This window comes from Pseudorca crassidens, chromosome 8, assembly GCF_039906515.1.
Source record: "Pseudorca crassidens isolate mPseCra1 chromosome 8, mPseCra1.hap1, whole genome shotgun sequence".
NCBI lineage: Eukaryota > Metazoa > Chordata > Mammalia > Artiodactyla > Delphinidae > Pseudorca > Pseudorca crassidens.
Genome location: NC_090303.1, coordinates 21,304,723 through 21,325,683, shown reverse-complemented (window position 1 = coordinate 21,325,683; position 20,961 = coordinate 21,304,723). Strand labels below are relative to the sequence as shown.

Genomic DNA, 20,961 nt, shown 5'->3' with positions numbered 1-20,961 from the left:
ATGTGCCACATCTTCTTAATCCATTCATCTGTTGATGGACACTTAGGTTGCTTCCATGTCCTGGCTATTGTAAATAGAGCTGCAGTGAACATTGTGGTACATGACTCTTTTTTGAATTATGGTTTTCTCAGGGTATATGCCCAGTAGTGGGATTGCTGGGTCGTATGGTAGTTCTATTTTTAGTTTTTTAAGGAACCTCCATACTGTTCTCCACAGTGGCTGTATCAATTTACATTCCCACCAACAGTGCAGGAGGGTTCCCTTTTCTCCACACCCTCTCCAGCATTTATCGTTTCTAGATGTTTTGATGATGGCCATTCTGACTGGTGTGAGATGATATCTCATTGCAGTTTTGATTTGCATTTCTCTAAAGATTAATGATGTTGAGCATTCTTTATGAAACACTGCATTCTTAATCACTGTTGATGATTATAAAAATCCAACATAATATATGTCCTCTTCCTACTCTTGGGCTAAAATACTAGTATATTTCATTGGCACAAATGTAAACTCTAAGGCAGGACGTGGTAGGGCAGTAAAGAACTGATAGTGAATTTGTAGTTTTTAAAAATTAAATGGCCTGTAAAGGGTATTTAATTATAGTATTGGAGAAATTCTACTTTTAAACAAGTCATCTTTGGCAGCAATGCATAATGGCTATAAAGTTTCTCAAAGCAATTTGCTAACATTGCTGCTATCATTCACAAAATAATCTGCTATAAATACACGTGTTTAGTAATTACTAACAATTACTCTTTCTTGGATAATTTACATAAGGGATTAATTATTGTTAATAAATTCAGGAAACTGAAGCTCATTTTCCAGATTTTTGGCTCCCTAAATCCCAAATCTGTTGCAAGCTCAGGAATTTTCAATTAGAGCATCATTCAGGTGGAAGACCCTCACACATTGTGCAAGCTCTCTATCCCAGGCTGGAAATTCGTTTAAGTCCTTTTTAAATGTGTACTTAAATGTGCCTGTGCTGACACGACCCTGAATAATTAAATTGTCGCAGCTGATTTGTGATACGAAAGTGTTGAAAATAATTAGCATTTTCTGATTTGTAGAAAGTTGTGAGTTCACATCAGAGTTGTGCATTTAGAGTGTCTAACTCTGCATCTTGACTTGCCAATTAAACTTCAAAAGAGACTCGACTTTTTGGGGGGGAACTCAGAGGATGCAGAAATGAATAAACAGTAGCCAAACACTAACCCCACTGAAATGCAGAGCCATTCCCGAAGCCACAGCTCCACACACAGTACTTAATTTCCCTCCATTCACAGCCAGCCAGTTCTGGTTGGATGGGGCCCGATTGAAGTTGTCTTTGAGTTGGGTTGGAAGGGAGGTCTGGGGCTCATCACAGTACAGACCACCCCACTGCTCGTCACAGCTGGGAGTGGAAAAAGAGAAAAGAAAAGTCAACATCAAACAAAGCCCCTGCAAGTGTTCTCTCAAATTAGCGAAGCCAACTCCTTTTCCCAGTCCAAGATGATGAAAGGTTAGTTATCTTCACAGAGCTTGCTGGAATTCACCTGCTCTCCTTAACAGTGCTTTAGGTTAGAAATAAGCTGTGAATTAACTGCCTCTAGGCTTTCCTAAAGTAGTGACTTGGGCTTACAGGTGGAGAGAGAAGCAATTTGAAAGAATTTACTAAAGCCCTGTCCCTGCATGACACAGCTCTGGATGGTTGATAAGGAACTGCAGCTACCAAAGTAAACTGGTTGGTCCTAATAATTCATGAAACTGGTCTTTTTCATAGAGACTTTGAGCCAATCAGGAATCTAAGAGGCCACGTTCCAAATAGCAGAGGGTACTTTGGATAGCATCTGCCATCTTTGACCACAGAAGTGAATTCCCTGTTCAATGTTAGAGGAAATATGAATATAGGACTGGGAGGCTCCGGGATCTCAGAGGTCATGCTGGATATGGGCTAGAATCATTAATCAAAGGAAAGACTCCCCAGGTGTACAGGGATTAGTGGAGAAGGAACTGAATTCTCTATCAGCATTTTCATTCATAGTATCCCATCGAACAGCAGTCTTTGAAAATAAAGCACAGAGCCCTGTAGTACACAACACACACACACACACTCTCTCTCTCTCTCTCTCTCTCTCTCTCTCTCTCTCTATTTAGATCCTTCCAAAGACACTAAGGCTCTCTGAGTAAAATTGTAGGTCTCTCCATCAAATACACCTGGCAAACTGATCAGGCGTTTATATACTTCCTTATGCAAATACCACAGGAATACCATTCAAACCACAAGTAAGGCATATCACTACGTACATTCAGACCTAAGTGAGAAAAATACTTAGGATGTATTATTTTCAGTCAGAACATATGAAACTCCTGAACTTCTTCTAATGTCTTTTTCAAGGCTCAGGTATATCACAGAAACATAGAAGAAAATAAAACAAGTCAATTATAACTCAGCCTTCTCCCTACAAGATATTGTTCAGTTCCTACTCTCCAAGCAAGAACAAAGATAGCCATAAACTCCATAGTTAGCTCAAGGTCAGATTTCAGGAAAAATGTATCAATATAACCTAAAGCAGCTTGGAAGTGATTAAAAAACCAGTTTCAGAAAAATTTCCTGGCCAGAATGTGAGTCAGGAACTTTCTGTAAAAGGAAGGAAAAAAACCTACTTACACACAGTTTCCTTGGATGCACCTTCCGTGGCCACTGCACATATCTGTGCAGCCATCCCCGATATAGACATTATCTATTGCCCACGTCTGCTGCTTGTCAAAAGGAGCTGGTTGATGCCAACGGAAACGAGTGGCTTGGGACCTTTGAAGAAAAAGAGAATTATAATGAAGGATGTGGTGGACAAGAGAAAGTGTTCTGGTATGTTTGAACAAGTGCATGGAGGAGTGTTACCCAAATGCACGTACATCCTCACCTGTGTTCTGAAAAATGTATTCATTACGGCCAATTCTTTGCCAAACTTTGATTAAGAAAACCAAACCAAACTGAACTGCAATAGCTTGAGAATACACTGTGTTGGCCGAAAAGGTCATTTGTTTTTTTCTGTAAGATGGCTCTAGTACCGCTTAGCTGTCTTTAACTTCATTTGAAACAATTTTGTTAGATTGTACTGGGACAGCTGTCATATCAGTGTGGCAGAAGGTAGTGGAACAAAGCGGTGAATATGTTGTTCAATAAAGTTCTTGGTAAAAATAAAAAAATGTGTCTTTTGTTTTTACTTAAAAGCTGAAGGAAAGTTTTGGCCAACTCAATATTTTAGGCCAATGGGCTTTCTGAGCCTTGTAAAAACAGACTAGAACAGATACTAAAACTAATGCTAAAATCAGTAGCCTCATGGGACCAGTGAGCCCTGAATTTTGTGTGGAAATCACTGTGGAGGGACAACAGGGCTGCTGCCAAGTTGTATTTGCATTTTAGGAAAAGATGTGTGTCCTTGAGCAGCCATAACCCCTCTGCATTTGAGTCGGGGAGAGGATTTCAACTCCTAAGCGCTCCCTAAGGCCAGACACTTTTGTACAGGAGGCAAACTGGTCAGCATTTATGAGGAATTCTCACAATGAGAGCCTTAGGAAGACTGGGGGTGTATATCAGAAGGATCAGTGAAACCCTAGGTAAGAAAATTGGACAGAGAAGAGAGAGGATAGTAAGACTCTGTTAGTAAGGATAGTAAGGATAGTAAGCTCTGTTACTCCCAGACTTATTTTATATTGATTTAAATGCAATGTAAATAAAACCCAAACAGAGATTCTCCCGTTCTGGAGAATATATATTTGCTCATTTGCACAGCTTGGGGGAGTCTTGTTCATAAGGACAAATAAACTTATGTGTTTAGGGACACTAGATGGCAGTAAAATCCAGACAATGCCTGAGGCTCAAGTGAGCTTGAACATTCAAAGACCTTGGAGGAAATAATTAGCCAAAGCAACTCGTTTTATGGATTCATATACTTTTCTCATTAAGAGATATGCTAACCACTTGACTGAAAGATACCTGTTTTAGGCAGAACCAAAGACCAAATAACAGCAAGGATGTAAAATTATTTTATTTATATTAAGTTTAGAAAATAGAAAAGAAACAACAGAACTCAAATCTTCACTCTGAAAATAAATCGTTCAGTTTGATATCTGTTTGCTGAGCAGCTATGCACTCATTTCTCCATAACCTGTCTTGCTCGCCAGCTCCCATCTGTTCGTCTCAGCAGAGAAACGTCTACCTAATACCCTCCTGTCACTTGCTATTGCATTTAACTTCAATGCCAAGCTCCTCCTTGGCCCACAAGGCTCTGCCAGAGCTGAGCCCTCTCCTCTGGTCCCTCAGCCTCCCTTCTGGAGCCCGGCTCCTCCTCTCAGCTACTGAAGCTCCTCCAACTCTTTCCTGCCTTCTGCTGACATGTTATTCCTTTCTGCCCGGTTAACCTCTGTGTGTCCTTCAGGTCTCAGAGGGAATGTCAGGTCTTCATAGAGAAATATTCTTTCAGATCCCTTTAAAAACTACATTTCTTCCATAGCAAATGGTTCTTTTCCTTTCATAGTATTTATCACAACTTTAGTCATATATTTATTTGCATATGTATTTTTTTTTTTTTTTTTTTGCAGTACGCGGGCCTCTCACTGTTGTGGCCTCTCCCGTTGCGGAGCACAGGTTCCGGACGCGCAGGCTCAGCGGCCATGGCTCATGGGCCCAGCCGCTCCGCGGCATGTGGGATCCTCCGGGACCGGGGCACGAACCCGTGTCCCCTGCATCAGCCAGTGGACTCTCAACCACTGCGCCACCAGGGAAGCCCTGCATATGTATTTCTTAAATGTCTGTCTCTTCCTCAGAAAAGTTGTAAGGGAGGAGGGTTAATCTCTTTTTGTTTAACATTATACACTCAGTGTACAGCACCTAGCCCTTAGTAGGTGCTCTAAGGTGCAGTGAGCTGGTATTCTCAGAGTAAGTAATATGAAGATGCCCCCGCTGTGGTTGTGTAACTCAGTGCTCTGCTCATCAGTTAATTTTTAATGACTAAGTTTATTAATAGCTATGCCTGGTACATGCAGCAACATCTTATGAATAACATAGTGGAATATCGTATTTCCCATAGCACATCATTACTTGGATTATAATAACAAGTCAACAGTTACATACTTATTCTGTCCTTTAGATTATATGTTGCTGAAGGGCAGGAAGTATCTCTGTATTCCTTCAAGGAATATTGTTTTATATCTTCAGTGTGCATAGATAGTGGGCAAGTAATAAGATTTCCTTGTTCCCCTAATATTTTATATATGCTCCATTACCTTTAAAATTTTTTTAAATTGAAGTATAGTTGATATACAATGTTTCACGTGTACAGCAAAGGGATTCAGTTTATATACATATATTCAGTTTTATATATATATATATATATATATATATATATATATATAGGGTTGGCAAAAAAATTCGTTTGGGCTTTTCTGTAACATATGTTCTTTTTCATATTCTTTCCCATCATAGTTTATTATAAGATATTGACTACAGTTTCCTGTGCTATACAGTAGGTACTTTTTTTTTTTTTTTTGTGGTATGCGGGCCTCTCACTGTTGTGGCCTCTCCCATTGCGGAGCACAGGCTCAGGACGCGCAGGCCCAGTGGCCATGGCTCACAGGCCCAGCCGCTGCACGGCATGTGGGGTCTTCCTGGACCGGGGCACGAACCCGTGTCCCCTGCATCAGCAGGCGGACTCTCAACCACTGCGCCACCAGGGAAGCCCCAGTAGGTACTTTTAAAAATCTATTTTATATATAGTAGTGTGTATCTGTTACTCCCAAATTCCTAATTTATCTCTCCCCCCTCCCTTTCCCTTTTATAACCATAAATCTGTTTTCTATGTCTGTGAGTTTATTTGTTTTGTAAATAAGTTCATTTGTATCATTTTTTAAGATTCCACATATAAGTGATACCATATGATATTTGTCTTTCTCTTTCTGACATATTTCACTTAGTATGATAATCTTCTGGTCCATGCATGTTGCTGCAAATGGCATTATTTCATTCTTCTTTATGGCTGAGTAATATCCCATTGTGTGTGTGTATATATATATATATATATATATATATATATATATATATATACCTCTCACATCTTCTTCATCTATTCATGTGTCGATGAGCATTTAGGTTGCTTCCATGCCTTGTCTATTTTAACAGTGCTGCTATGAACATTAGGGTGCATGTATCTTTTTGAATTAGAGTTTTTGTTTTTCCAGATATATGCCCAGGAGTAGGATTGCTGGATCACATGGTAGCTCTGTTTCTAGTTTTTTAAGGAAACTCCATACTGTTCTCCATAGTGGCTGCACCAATTTATATTCCGACCGACAATGTAGGAGGGTTCCCTTTTCTCCACATCCTCTCCAGCATTTATTATTTGTAGACTTTTTGATGATGGCCATTCTGACAAATCCATCACCTTTTATTAAAGCTCTTATCACGTTTTAATAAAAGTGCCTATTTATGCATAGTTGCCTCTGTTGGATTATTCTCCTTACTTACCATTTTACTGTTGGTGACTCCTATAGATGGGGCTTCATAAACCTTTACTGAAAGAATGTTTAATTGGCAGCAATAAAGGTGGCCAGAAAGAATCAAATAGGAGACGTCTTGAGAGTGGTCGGGCAGGGGCTGGGGGTCAGTGGTGGAGACGGCAGTGATATGATGACTGTTAAAGGTGGGGGAGATCTTCCTAGCAGTTGGGAGATGGCAGAGTTGCCTAGCATGAGGTGGCCCTACCCACGAGAAAGACAAGATCCAGCCCCACCCACCAGAACACAGACACCAGTTCCCCCCACCAGGAAGCATACACAAGACACTGAAGCAGCCTCACCCACTGGGGACAGACACCAAGAACAATGGGAACTATGAACCTGCAGCCTGTGAAAAGGAGACCCCAAACACAGTAAGTTAAACAAAATAAGAAGACAGAGAAACACGCAGCAGATGAAGGAGCAAGGTAAAAACCCACCAGACCAAATAAATGAAGAGGAAATAGGCAGTCTACCTGAAAAAGAATTCAGAGTAATGACAGTAAAGATGATCAAAAATCTTGGAAACAGAATGGAGAAAATACAAGAAACATTTAACAAGGACCTAGAAAAACTAAAGAGCAAACAAACAACGATGAACAACACAATAAATGAAATTAAAAATGAAATCAGTAGCAGAATAACTGAGGCAGAAGAACGGATAAGTGACCTGGAAGATAAAATAGTGGAAATAACTACCGCAGAGCAGAATAAAGAAAAAAAGAATGAAAGGAATTGAGGACAGCCTCAGAGACCTCTGGGACAACACTAAATGCACAACATATTCAAATTATAGGGGTCCCAGAAGAAGAAGAGAAAAAGAAAGTGTCTGGGAAAATATTGAAGAGATTATAGTTGAAAACTTCCGTAACACGGGAATGGAAATAGTCAAGCAAGTCCAGGAAGCGTAGAGAGTCCCATAAAGGAAAATCCAAGGAGAAACACGCCAAGACACATATTAATCAAACTATCAAAAATTAAATACAAAGAAAAAATAATAAAAGCAGCAAGGGAAAAGCAACAAATAACATATACGGGAATCCCCATAAGGTTAACAGGTGATCTTTCAGCAGAAACTCTGCAAGCCAGAAAGGAGTGGCATGACATTTTAAAGTGATGAAAGGGAAAAACCTACAAACAAGATTAGCCTACCCAGCCAGGATCTCATTCAGATTTGATGGAGAAATTAAAACCTTTACAGACAAGCAAAAGTTAAGAGACTTCAGCACCACCAAACCAGCTTTACAACAAATGCTAAAGGAACTTCTGTAGGCAGGAAACACAAGAGAAGGAAAAGACCTACAAAAACAAACCCAAAACAATTAAGAAAATGGTAACAGGAACATACATGTCGATAATTACCTTAAATGCAAATGGATTAAATGCTCCAACCAAAAGACACAGACTGGCTGAATGGATACAAAAACAAGACCTGGGGCTTCCCTGGTGGCGCAGTGGTTGAGAATCTGTCTGCCGATGCAGGGACACAGGTTCACGCCCCGGTCTGGGAAGATCCCACATGCCGCGGAGCAACTAGGCCCGTGAGCCACAACTACTGAGCCTGCGTGTCTGGAGCCCGTGCTCCGCAACAAGAGAGGCTGCGATAGTGACAGGCCCGCGCACTGCGATGAAGAGTGGCCCCCACTTGCCACAACTAGAGAAAGCCCTCTCACAGAAACGAAGACCCAACACAGCAAAAGTAAATAAATTAATTAAAATATTCAGGGGACAAAAAACTTTAAGAAGTATAAGGCCAATAAATGTCTAAAAAATAAAACAAAACAAAACAAAACAAATAAATAAATAAATGTAAGATTTATTTAAAAAAAAACAAAAAAAAACAAGACCTGTATATATGCTGTCTAAAGGAGACTCACTTAAGACTTAGGGACACATACAGACTGAAAGTGAGGTGATGGAAAACGATATTCCATGCAGATGGAAATCAAAAGAAATCTGGAGTAGCAATTCTCATATCTGACAAAAGAGACTTTAAAATAAAGACTATTACAAGAGACAAAGAAGGACACCACATAATGATCAAGGGATCAATCCAAGAAGATGATATAACAATTGTAAATATTTATGCACCCAACATAGGAGCACCTCAATACATAAGGCAAATGCTAACAGCCATAAAAGGGGAAGTTGACAGTAACACAATCATAGTAGGGGACTTCAACACCCTACTTTCACCAATGGACAGATCATGAAAATAAATAAAGAAACACAAGCTTTAAATGATACCTTAAACAAGATGGACTTAATTGATATTTATAGGACATTCCATCCCAAAACAACAGAATAAACTTTCTTCTTAAGTGCTCATGGAACATTCTCCAGGATAGATCATATCTTGGGTCACAAATCAAGCCTTAGTAAATTTACAAAAATTGAAATTGTATCAAGTATCTTTTCCAACCACAACACTATGAGAGTAGATATCAAATACAGTAAAAAAAAATTTAAAATACAAACACATGGAGGTAAACAATACGCTACTAAATAACTAAGAGATCACTGAAGAACTCAAAGAGGAAATCAAAATACCTAGAAACAAATGACAATGGAGACACGACGACCCAAAACCTATGGGATGCAGCAAAAGCAGTTCTAAGAGGGAAGTTTATAGCAATACAATCCTACCTCAAGAAACAAGAAAAATCTCAAGTAAACAACCTAACCTTACACCTAAAGCAATTAGAGAAACAAACAAAAAACCCCAAAATCAGCAGAAGGAAAGAAATCATAAGTATCAAATCAGAAATAAATGAAAAAGAAATGAAGGAAACAATAGCAAAGGTCAGTAAAACTAAAAGCTCGTTCTTTGAGAAGATAAACAAAATTGATAAAACTATAAGCCAGACTCATCAAGAAAAAAAGGGAGAAGACTCAAATCAACAGAAATAGAAATGAAAAAGGAGAAGTAACAACTGATACTGCAGAAATACAAAGGATCATGAGAGATTACTACAAGCAACTATATGCCAATAAAATGGGCAACCTGGAAGAAATGGACAAATTCTTAGAAAAGCACAACCTGCCAAGACTGAACCAGGAAGAAATAGAAAATATGAACACACCAATCATAAGTAATGAAATTGAAACTGTGATTAAAAATCTTCCAACAAACAAAAGCCCAGGACCAGATGGCTTCACAGGTGAATTCTATCAAACATTTAGAGAAGAGCTAAAACCTATCCTTCTCAAACTCTTCCAAAATATAGCAGAGGGAGGAACACTCCCAAACTCATTGTACAAGGCCACCATCATCCTGATACCAACACCAGACAAAGATGTCACAAAAAAAGAAAACTACAGGCCAATATCACTGATGAACATAGATGTAAAAATCCTCAACAAAATACTAGCAAACAGAATCTAGCAGCACATTTAAAGGATCATACACCATGACAAGTGGGGTTTATCCCAGAAATGCAAGGATTCTTTAATATACAAATCAATCAGTGTGATAAACCATATAAACAAACTGAAGGATAAAAACCATATGATCATCTCAATAGATGCAGAAAAAGCTTTCAACAAAATTCAACACCCATTTATGATAATAACTCTCCAGAATGTAGGCATAGAGGGAAACTACCTCAACACAATACAGGCCATATATGACAAACCCACAGCCAACATCATTCTCAATGGTGAAAAACTGAAACCATTTCCACTAAGACCAGGAACAAGACAAGGTTGCCCACTCTCACTGCTATTATTCAACATAGTTTTGGAAGTTTTAGTCACAGCAATGAGAGAAGAAAAAGAAATAAAAGGAATACACCATTGTAAAGCAATTACACTCCAATAAAGATGTTAAAAAATAAAAAAACAAACAAAAAAACATGGTCCACACCACCCCCCCCAAAAAAGGAATACAAATCAGAAAAGAAGAAGTAAAACTGTCACTGTTTACAGATGACATGATACTATACATAGAAATCCTAAAGATGCTACCAGAAAACTACTAGAGCTAATCAATGAATTTGGTAAAGTAGCAGGATACAAAATTAATGCACAGAAATCTCTTGCATTCCTATACACTCATGATGAAAAATCTGAAAGAGAAATTAAGGAAACACTCCCATTTACCACTGCAACAAAAAGAATAAAATACCTAGGAATAAACCTACCAAAGGAGACAAAAGACCTCTAGGCAGAAAACTGTAAGACAGTGATGAAAGAAATTAAAGATGATACAAACAGATGGAGAGATATACCATGTTCTTGGATGGGAAGAATAAACATTGTGAAAATGAGTATCCTACCCAAAACAATCTACAGATTCAATGCAATCCCTATCAAACAGCAATGGCATTTTTCACAAAACTACAACAAAAAAAATTCACAATTTGTATGGAAACACAAAAGACCCCAAATAGCCAAAGCGATCTTGAGAAAGAAAAGTGGAGCTGGAGGAATCAGGCTGAGTTCAGGTTATACTACAAAGCTACAGTACTCAAGACAGTATGGTACTGGCACAAAAACAGAAATATAGGATAAAACAAAAACAAAAACAGGATAAAAAGCCCAGAGATAAACCCACGCACATATGGTCAACTTGTTTTTGATAAAGGAGGCAAGAATATACAGTGGAGAAAAGACAGCCTCTTCAATAAGTGGTGCTGGGAAAACTGGACAGCTACATGTGAAAGAATGAAATTAGAACACTCCCTAACACCATACACAAAAATAAACTCAAAATGAATTAAAGACCTAAATGTAAGGCCAGACACTATAAAACTCTTAGAGGAAAACATAGGCAGAACACTCAATGACATAAATCACAGCAAGATTCTTTTTGACCCACCTCCTTGAGAAATGGAAATAAAGACAAAAATAAATTAATGGGACCTAATGAAACTTCAAAGCTTTTGCACAGAAAAGGAAACCATAAACAAGATGAAAAGGCAACCCTCATAATGGGAGAGAATATTTGCAAATGAAGCAACTGACGAAGGATTAATCTCCAAAATATACAAGCAGCTCATGCAGCTCAATATCAGAAAAACAAGTAACCCAATCCAAAAATGGGCAGAAGACCTAAATAGACATTTCTCCAAAGAAAATATACAGATTGCCAACAAACACATTAAAGGATGCTAAACATCATTAATCATTAGAGAAATGCAAATCAAAACTACAGTGAGGTATCACCTCACACCAGTCAAAATGGCCATCACCAAAAAAATCTACAAACAATAAATGCTGGAGAGGGTGTGGAGAAAAGGGAACCCTCTTGTACTGTTGGTGGGAATGTAAATTGATACAGCCACTATGGAGAACAGTATGGAAGTTCGTTAAAAAATTAAAAATAGAACTACCATATGACCCAGCAATCCCACTACTGGGCATATACCCTGAGAACACCATAATTCTAAAAGAGACATGTACCACAATGTTCATTGCAGCTCTATTTACAATAGCCAGGACATGGAAGCAGCCTAAGTGTCCATCGACAGATGAATGGATAAAGAAGATGTGGCACATATATACAATGGAATGTTAGCCATAAAGAGAAACGAAATTGAGTTATTTGTAATGAGGTGGATGGACCTAGAATCTGTCAAACAGAGTGAAGTAAGCCAGAAAGAGGAAAACAAATACCGTATGCTAACACATATATATGGAATAAAAAAAAAAAACGTAGGGGCAGGACAGGAATAAAGACACAGATGTAGAGAATGGACTTGAGGATACGGGGAGGGGGAAGGGTAAGCTGGGACAAAGTGAGAGAGTGGCATGGACATATATACACTACCAAATGTAAAACAGATGTAAAACAGTGAGATGTAGCTGCATAGCACAGGGAGATCAGCTCGGTGCTTTGGGACCACCTAGAGGTGTGGGATAGGGAGGGTGGGAGGGAGACGCAAGAGGGAGGGTATATGGAGATATATGTATATGTATAGCTGATTCACTTTGTTATACAGCAGAAGCTGTATACAGCAGAACAGCTTCTGCTGTTATACAGCAGAAGCTAACACAACATTGTAAAGCAATTATACTCCAATAAAGATGTTAAAAAAAGAAGACAACATTATACAACATAGAAGCTGGTGATTCAGTGTGAATTTTCTGTCATTCATCAGCATTTTAACTTTGGAATGTGTTTTTCTTTCTCTCCTTTTGTTAATTAAATAAATGGCTAAAAGAAAAAAGAACTTGTAATTCCCTTGACTATTTCTCCATGATTAACTCAATAAATATTATGTTTAGTTATTTGGTTTTCTTAGAATAAGACCTTTTCTTTGCAGTTACAGTAGTTGGGAATATCATTGAAATATCTCCTCCTATTCTAAATTTGTTTACCTGCCAAAAGGTACAGACTCCTCCAACCCCATTCCATCACTCCAGTCCTTCCACAATCTTTTTGCCCCTTCTTGAGCTTATCACCATTCCTTTAAACTTCCTGCACACATGGAATAGCTTCTGTGCTGTGGCTAAAACCACCTGGCTTCCAAAGTGTAGTAGTTAATCTTTAAAGCCAGTGGTATCGGCCAGGTCATTAGGGCCAGTAGAAGAGAATGGATCATTTTCAAACTGTGACTTTAAATAGCCAAGTCACACCTGAGCCTTCCAGTGGCAGCTCCCACACCCCACCTTTCTTGGTGGATTTGTGTTACCTGCCCTTCCACTGACTCACTCTGGTTCTCAGGTGACATTTCAAGAACGATGCCACTTGAGTCACCTTTTATTTTTAGGTCTGGGGTTAGTAAAGGAGGAGAAGGAGGCATATTCAGAGTAGGGGCTATGAAATTGATTTTGGCATCTTCTTATTTTTTTCAGCCTTTTTCAAGAACGCCTGGCATCCTCCCTTTCTATTTCTTCTCGGACCATATCTCTTAGGCAAGCAATAAAGATGTAGTACTAATACAGTGGTTAAGCCCATGGGCTCTGGCACCAGACAAGCTGTATTTATTTCCAGTATCTCACTGAAACTGTTCTTTTGAAGGTCATTGACTATCTCCTTATTGAAAACTCTAGTAAATTTATTGTGAAACTTTCTTCTTCTTGACTCTGTGTAGCATTTGTCACTGATTTGATCTATCCCTGCTTGATATTCTATTTTCACTTGGCTTTTGGATACCACTTTATTCTGATTCTCCTTCCCCCTTGACTGCATCCTCCTGGTTCCTCTAATAGCTATTTCCACTCATTCTGCTATTAAATTTAGGGATCCTTTCTTTTTAAATGCTCTCCTCTGGAGAGCTTCCTGGGCTCGAAACTATGTCCCCTGCATTGGCAGGTGGATTCTTAACCACTGCACCACCAGGGAAGTCCAACAAACCCCTAAATCTTTAGTATGACCGACTCTCCATGGTCTGACACCATCTTACACCTCACTTCACTTTCTCTCTTGGTGTCTGATCCATTCTATCAGCATCTCAAATATGCCTGTTTCTTCCTACTACAGGGTGTTATCTTTACCTGGAACACCCTTCCCCTTCCCCTTCTCCTAGTTAACTCGTATCCTTCCTTCACATCACACTACAATTATTTTCTCAAGAAAGTGTTCCTTGACCTTCTTGACCAAGACAAATCTCTCTATGATGTATAATCTCTTAGCACCATGCAAGTATCCTCCATCAGTTATCAGAGTTGAATTTCATATTTACTTCTCTGATTACTAGTGATTTCTGGTTAATACATCTTTCTCGCGCTAGACTAAAAGTTCCTTGAGGCGGGGCTAAGTTCAGCCTCTCACACGGACCTAGGTAATAATGAAATACTTAAAAAATACTTGTTTAATGAACGGCTTAATGCATGAATAATCACTACTGATGACTACTAGTCATTTCAGTTTGGTTAATGGTTTGATGTCAATTTGTGGACACCCAACCTCGGTTGACTGTTTCCACCACTGTGCCAACAATACTGAGAGCCTAGCTCTGTGGTCACATGATAAGTGAGCGGACAAACTACAATTGGCACATTGTCACAGTCACTCCTAATTCCTACTTAGCTCATAGCTTTAAGTTGTCAGCATCATGTTTGTTTATAGTGAAGAACTACAAACTAAAATCCTCAATTCTGTCCTGGCAGATGACATAAACACTGATGTCCCAGTATTCTGCAGATGTTGAGGCAGTAAGTTCAACTCAGAATAAGGAAGCACCGCACTTAAAAAGCAACTGGATGAAAGAGCAGATATAGTATAGATTAGCTATCTTTAGTTTGAGGCAAAGTGCTCTGAGTCTGGCACATTGTTCTAATGATCTTTGGCGCATGGCAAAGCACAGTTAGAAGGGGGTCTGGCTTGGGTTCCAGCCATGCTCGTTTCTTTCTGAATTACCCAAAGGGCCTTGTTATAAAGCAGTGTTGCCTTTAAGACCATTGTACAACATGAACTTTGAGGGTAATATAATAAACAAACTGCATATTTTCAATATGATTACAAGATGAAATGCATGCTCATCAGATTTTTAAAGTATCATTTGAAAGGGTCAAAATTTTTATGGGTATGTGTAAGAGACAAAAGATAGATTAAAAGATGAGGATTAATTATTTTTCTTGAGTAAAAGACTCAAGGGCATAATAACGAGCTAGAGTATATCTTAGAATGTCGTTTGCTTGCAAAATGCTACCATGTTGCTGGGTAATAATTCACAGAGTTCATAATGACTTAAAAGACTACCACCTTAATAGAGTTTTTTTTTTTCTATTTTACTTATTAAGATCACCTTAATAATTCATGCATGGCAATACCTTTAACGAGCAACAAAATCTCACGTATCTCATTTAAACTTGGCAACTCTGCTGACAGTTGATATAGTCTTGCACCCCTGAGCCAGCAATTGTACAGGAGCCCTAGGCTGTTAGTAAGTGAACCCATCCCATTTATGATAATCCCAGGAAAAGTTAAGTCCTAGATGAACGGCTGAATTTTACGATCATTTGCTAGGAAGATTTATTCATTCTTCATTTGTGGGGAGGTGAGAGAACAATAATGAGCCCAAACTATAACTCCTGTTCCACAGACTGCATTGGTGGCTTTGCTTCTTTCTTAACGGCAGCAACTGATTACCATTTTCTACTTAGATGGTGAAAAGAGAGAGAGGCATGTAACACTATCCCACTAGGCAAGGTGAGTTCTCTGCTTTACTCAAGCAGGAGCGCAAATACAGAGATAGTTTAGACTTAACTTCTCTACCAGCATCTACCAGGCAGTTTTATTAAGACACTGTCATTTCTTAAAGACACAACGAAGGAGCATTTACAATTGTTTTTCACATAAAAGTACATTCCAGGTGATAATTCTCAAGATACTGTTCAAAATAAAATTTCAAAAGCAGACAGTAATTTTAATACACATTTTTATGCTACATCCGTTTATATGATACCACTCACTGCTATATTTACAATAGTCTGACTGACAGAAAATAGACTCCATTTAAATCCATTAAGACTTGTTCTTGGCCTAGTGACTTAAGTTGGAGAAGCTCACTGAGCTGGCCACGATTTCCTTTCATATGCCATTTTAAAAAATATTAGAGTTAAAAGTCAGAAAAGGGCTGGATTTAGGGAAAACACAGGACAATGTCACCACAAAAACTGGTTTCTTTTTTACGTATTAAGGTCGCTTTAATAATTCATGCATAGCAATATCATCAACAAGTAACAAAATCTCATGTAACTAATTTAAACTTACTGTGCTGAAATTGGACATGCCAAATTATATCACATTCGGGTTCACTACATGCAGAAACATCCATACCTGGTGTACGGTGGGAGAGGCAGAGTAATTCTGGTCCATTTGTTGAAAGTATCTGACACCAGGATCCGCTGCAGGTGATAGCGATTGCATTCAACATTGGTAGGCAGACAGTCCCTTACCAGTGGGTGCCATGACAATCCAAGGTCTACTGAGTATTCCAACTCAATAGCTGAAACAGGAAGCATTATTCTGGTTAGAAATACATACCTGCAGATCCAGGAACCATAATTACTTATGTTTTCATATGTTTTAATTTCAATCAAATATCATTTGATTTTCCCCAAATGTATTTCCTGGTGTTATTTTTTCCTCTGTATACTCCTAGTGATTATTTTTAACTTTCCATATTAAAATAATTTTTCTGTTAAGGGGATATGATCAAGTGAAACATAAAGTAAATTTTCCTGAATCACTTCTTTAATTGCGAAATTTTCAGAACAATTCTAACAAATCAATTGCTTCACATGCAGTTAAAGCAATAATAATAATAGTTATAATTTATATATATTTATTATTTAATCTAATAGTTATAGGATATATATTGTATAAATACATTATATAAATTAGATATAATTTATGTATTATAATAACTATATTTTGTCTGTTTATTTAAAGGTTAACATACAAATACAGAACGTAATAACCATATGTTATAATGACTACTTTTTAAATAGTTAAAAATATTGAGCAGCCTTCTCAAAATTTAAGCATTCTATAGGGATCCTGACCAACTTATGCCAAACTTTCTCTGGTATAGGTGAAACTCCTAAGAAATTGACAAATCGGGCTTCCCTGGTGGTGCAGTGGTTGAGAGTCCGCCTGCCAATGCAGGGGACACGGGTTCGTGCCCCGGTCCGGGAAGATCTCACATCCCACATGCCGTGGAGCGGCTGGGCCCGTGAGCCACGGCCACTGAGCCTGTGCATCCGGAACCTGTGTTCCACAACGGAACAGGCCACAACAGTGAGAGGCCCGTGTACCGCAAAAAAAAAAAAAAAAGAAATTGACAAATCTCTTTTACTTATATATCCTGCTTTGCTGTGTCATGGAATATACTGAGAAATCAGAGAAGCATAAAGAGGGAGCTGAAGGCCATGTAGTTCGTGCCAAAGCAGGAAGTCAGGCTGTGGGTCTTATGGAAAGAGATTTCTTTCTTTCCTTTCTCTTCTTCCAAAACATTCAACCTATACGCTATGTTTTATATTTCTCTCTCTGGTCCCTTCTCAAGACTTTATAAACTACTTCAGCCCATACCTCCCTACTGAAATTTCCTAAGACCATGATTCTCAGTCTTGGCTGCACACTGAAATCGCCTGGGTACCTTTAGAAACTACTGATGCCAAAGTCCCACCTGCAGAGATTGGGATTTCACTCTTGTGGGGCAGGCCAAGGTGCTGGGAGCTTTTAAGTTTCCCAGGGGATTCTCCCATGCAGCCAGCGTGGGACCACTCACTGGTCCTGGTGGCCTAAGTTTCCTGGTGGCCTTTTCTAGTTAAATACAATGGCCTGTCTCAGTCTTCATTGTTCTTGCCCTCCCTACAGCCTTGCACATTATTGATGACTCCCTGGTTCTTGAAACTTTCCTTTCGTTTGGAGGACATTATTCTGAATCTCCTGTCTTATTTCCCTCTGACATCTGTGCTAACTAGCCCAGCTATGGGCATCTTTCCGGACTCCATTTCTGGCCTTCTATTCTACACCTATCTTCCTTGGGCTTCAACTGTTATCTCTGTGCCCAAATCTCCCAATTTTACGTCTCAAAATTGATTTTATTCATTCAGCAAATGTTTATTCAGCCTGGCATTGTCCTGGATGCTGGCATACCGTGATGCACAGTATAGACAAAGTTCCTGCTTTCTACACTGCAAGCCCTCCGCACTAAAGGATACCACCACTTAAAACTGTTTTCACCAAACTAGAGAAAGACTCATCATTGTCCCTCATAAATAAACATCTCTTCTTAACTACCAAATGCTATCAGTGACAATGCTTTTGCACTAGTTTTCTGGGTTCAGAATTTAGAAATTATTTTAGAAATTTTACTCCTTTCTTCTTTACCCTCTATGTTCAACATGTCACCTGGTTTTGAGGTTTGCTGCTTCTTTCCTTTTGGTTTGCAGTGTCTCATACTAGTTTTATCCATGCCCTTTCTCTTCATGCCACGTAATTCAGGTTTTCATCACTTCCTACAGAGACAACCACTGACACCTTTTTGTTGGGATTCTTCTCTACCCACCTTCATTGGCTCCTGGGCTAATCTCCCTAAAACCCACCATGCCACTCCCCTGCACTTGTGCCCTCTTTTTTTTTTTTTTTTTTTTTGCGGTACGCGGGCCTCTCACTGTTGTGACCTCTCCTGTTGCGGAGCACAGGCTCCGGACATGCAGGCTCAGCAGCCATGGCTCACGGGCCCAGCCGCTCCGCGGCATGTGGGATCTTCCCGGACCGGGGCAAGAACCCGTGTCCCCTGCATCGGCAGGCGGACTCTCAACCACTGCGCCACCAGGGAAGCCCTGTGCCCTCTTATTCATGACCTTGTCAAGCACAAATTCCTGTGCCTGCCTTTTAATGCCCTTCTTAATTTGCTGCCAACTCTTCTTGGCCACTTTCCTCTTTCATTTTTTTATTCAGTTCCATCTTTTCAAGAGGTTTACCCAGCCTACAGAAGAAAGCACATGTGACTGGGCTTATGAAGGCAGAGTTTCAGTCCTGGTTCTGCTGCATGCTGAACATGTCATAACTCACCTCCCTGGTCTCTAGCTGACTTCCTATGCTAATGAGGAAGTGGGTGTCTAGGACCCTGAAGTCCCTATCTATTTTCAAAATTAGCACTCTACTCTCCTCCGGTAGATGCAAATATTATCTGTTCAGGCTGGTCTGCTCATGGTTTACCCATGGACCAGGAGAATCCCCGCTTTATGCTGCCAGCCAGCCTGGGGTGTCCTCTCTTCCCCATTCATCCTTCAGATTCACTCCAACCATTAATGCCCACTTGAGATTTAGCTTCTTTGTGAAATCTTCCCAAACTTCTTGGACTGGCCATCCATTGGTTATCTCTTCCTCGGCTGAACTCTCATTACATTTTGCATTAGTACCACTCCATACAGCACTGGATTTAGTCATTTATTGGACTCACTTTCTGAAGTATCCCCTCAACTAGACTGTACCTAGTGAAGACAGCCTGTGTATCTTATACTTTTCCAAGTTCCACCTTTACTGACTAGTTTAGTGTTGACTGATTGAGTCTGAAGTAGAAAGAGTTCTTCTGGGCTTCCTTCTTAGATCTGTCCATTAAATTCAAACTAATGGAAATATGAAAAATCTGGATTTTGCAGGACCTTGGAAGTAACCAAGTTCTCCAGATTTTGGACCGCAAGAATCTAAAACATTCTAGTGTGAACATTCTAGTTTGGATCTCTTGGAAGAATAGTGATACAGGGTGATGCAAGACCAGAAGGTCCCCAGAATCCTGACAGATCTGCAAATTCCAGTGAAGGGTCCAAGTATGCAGAGATGTCAGTTTTTAAAGCTCCTAAGATAGGCTCGTGTGTGTGTGTGTGTGTGTGTGTGTGTGTGTGTGTGTGTGCGCGCGTGCGCGTGCACGCGTAAGGTATGCATAACCTAGAAGATGCAAACTGGTCACAATCACGGTGGTTTAGAATATGCTATGACCCACGGTGGCAGAAAGTATCAGACAAAATAGGAACAACAAAATTTCATGATTCCTGGGAGATGGAAAGGAGACAATAACTGGACTAATCTAAAGCCCTATGAATTAAAACCCATGTAAATACAAATGTATGTGTAAATCCTATTGCTTATTCTGACATTCTCTATATGACGAGAACCCCTTATTCTGTAAATATGATCCTTAAAAAAATCTGGATTTATAAACGGAGATAAATTGGGGGCTATTGTTTATAAAAAAAAGAAGTCTTCATGGACATATGCTTAAAAATAAGCTCACATTCTGAGGTTTTAAAAAATAAACGTCTAAAACTCAATTTACACACAGCATTTTCAAGAATGCAGTTAGGTTTTGACCGAAAGCACACTTGTGTTTCACTTACAGACTTCTTGGAGGTGTAGTATAGTCCTTTGACAGAGGCAGCCTTGGATGCCCATTTACTCTTCTCTGTCCCTCTACCTGGAAAGGGAATACTTACCATAACAAGAGTCTGTGACCGAGCAGGAGGCGGCAAAATCTATCTGTAGGAATGAATCCTCATTCACAGCAATGTCTGTGGTGACCACATAACGGGTGCTGGCCTTTTCGATGAAGACTAGGGCATCACCAGTAGAGCCACACACAGGCATCTTGGTGCCTCCGGGGTGAAGCAGCCATTTCCTACTGTCCAGAGTTGTGAAATCATCCTCCAAGACTGTATTACCAGAAATATTTCCTCCAATAAGAATCTGAAATATATGTTTTAAAACACAACTTTTCAGTTTGGTTTCGAGATAGGAGAAAGTTCGTTTCTTTTTATTTGTTTGTTTTCATCTGTCAGATCGCTCAGAACTGGCGTTATACAGCAAGCTTAATTTTAGAGGGCCTTTCAGCATGTTCCTGTTTCTGTGGTCTGCTTGCCCACCTGGCAAAAAGCTACAGAAACAAATCGAAAGACTGACAAAACCATTCACAGCCTTCATGGGCCAAATTGTGCCTTTGGAAACTACACGTACCCAAACTGGGAACGCAATGT

At 39.4% G+C, this 20,961-nt stretch overlaps 1 protein-coding gene across 4 annotated transcripts in view; it reads right to left on the bottom strand.

Annotated features, from left to right (window-relative positions):
- RELN (reelin) overlaps positions 1-20,961 on the bottom strand; it is a 521,022-nt gene that overhangs the window by 44,323 nt on the left and 455,738 nt on the right. For all 4 annotated transcript variants that reach the window (XM_067745999.1, XM_067746000.1, XM_067746001.1 and 1 more), the window contains exons 45-48: positions 20,425-20,674; positions 16,259-16,427; positions 2,648-2,788; positions 1,213-1,390 (exon numbers count right to left, since the gene is read on the bottom strand). In XM_067745999.1, the coding sequence (XP_067602100.1) occupies positions 1,213-1,390; positions 2,648-2,788; positions 16,259-16,427; positions 20,425-20,674 (738 nt within the window). The remainder of the gene's footprint in view (positions 1-1,212; positions 1,391-2,647; positions 2,789-16,258; positions 16,428-20,424; positions 20,675-20,961) is intronic.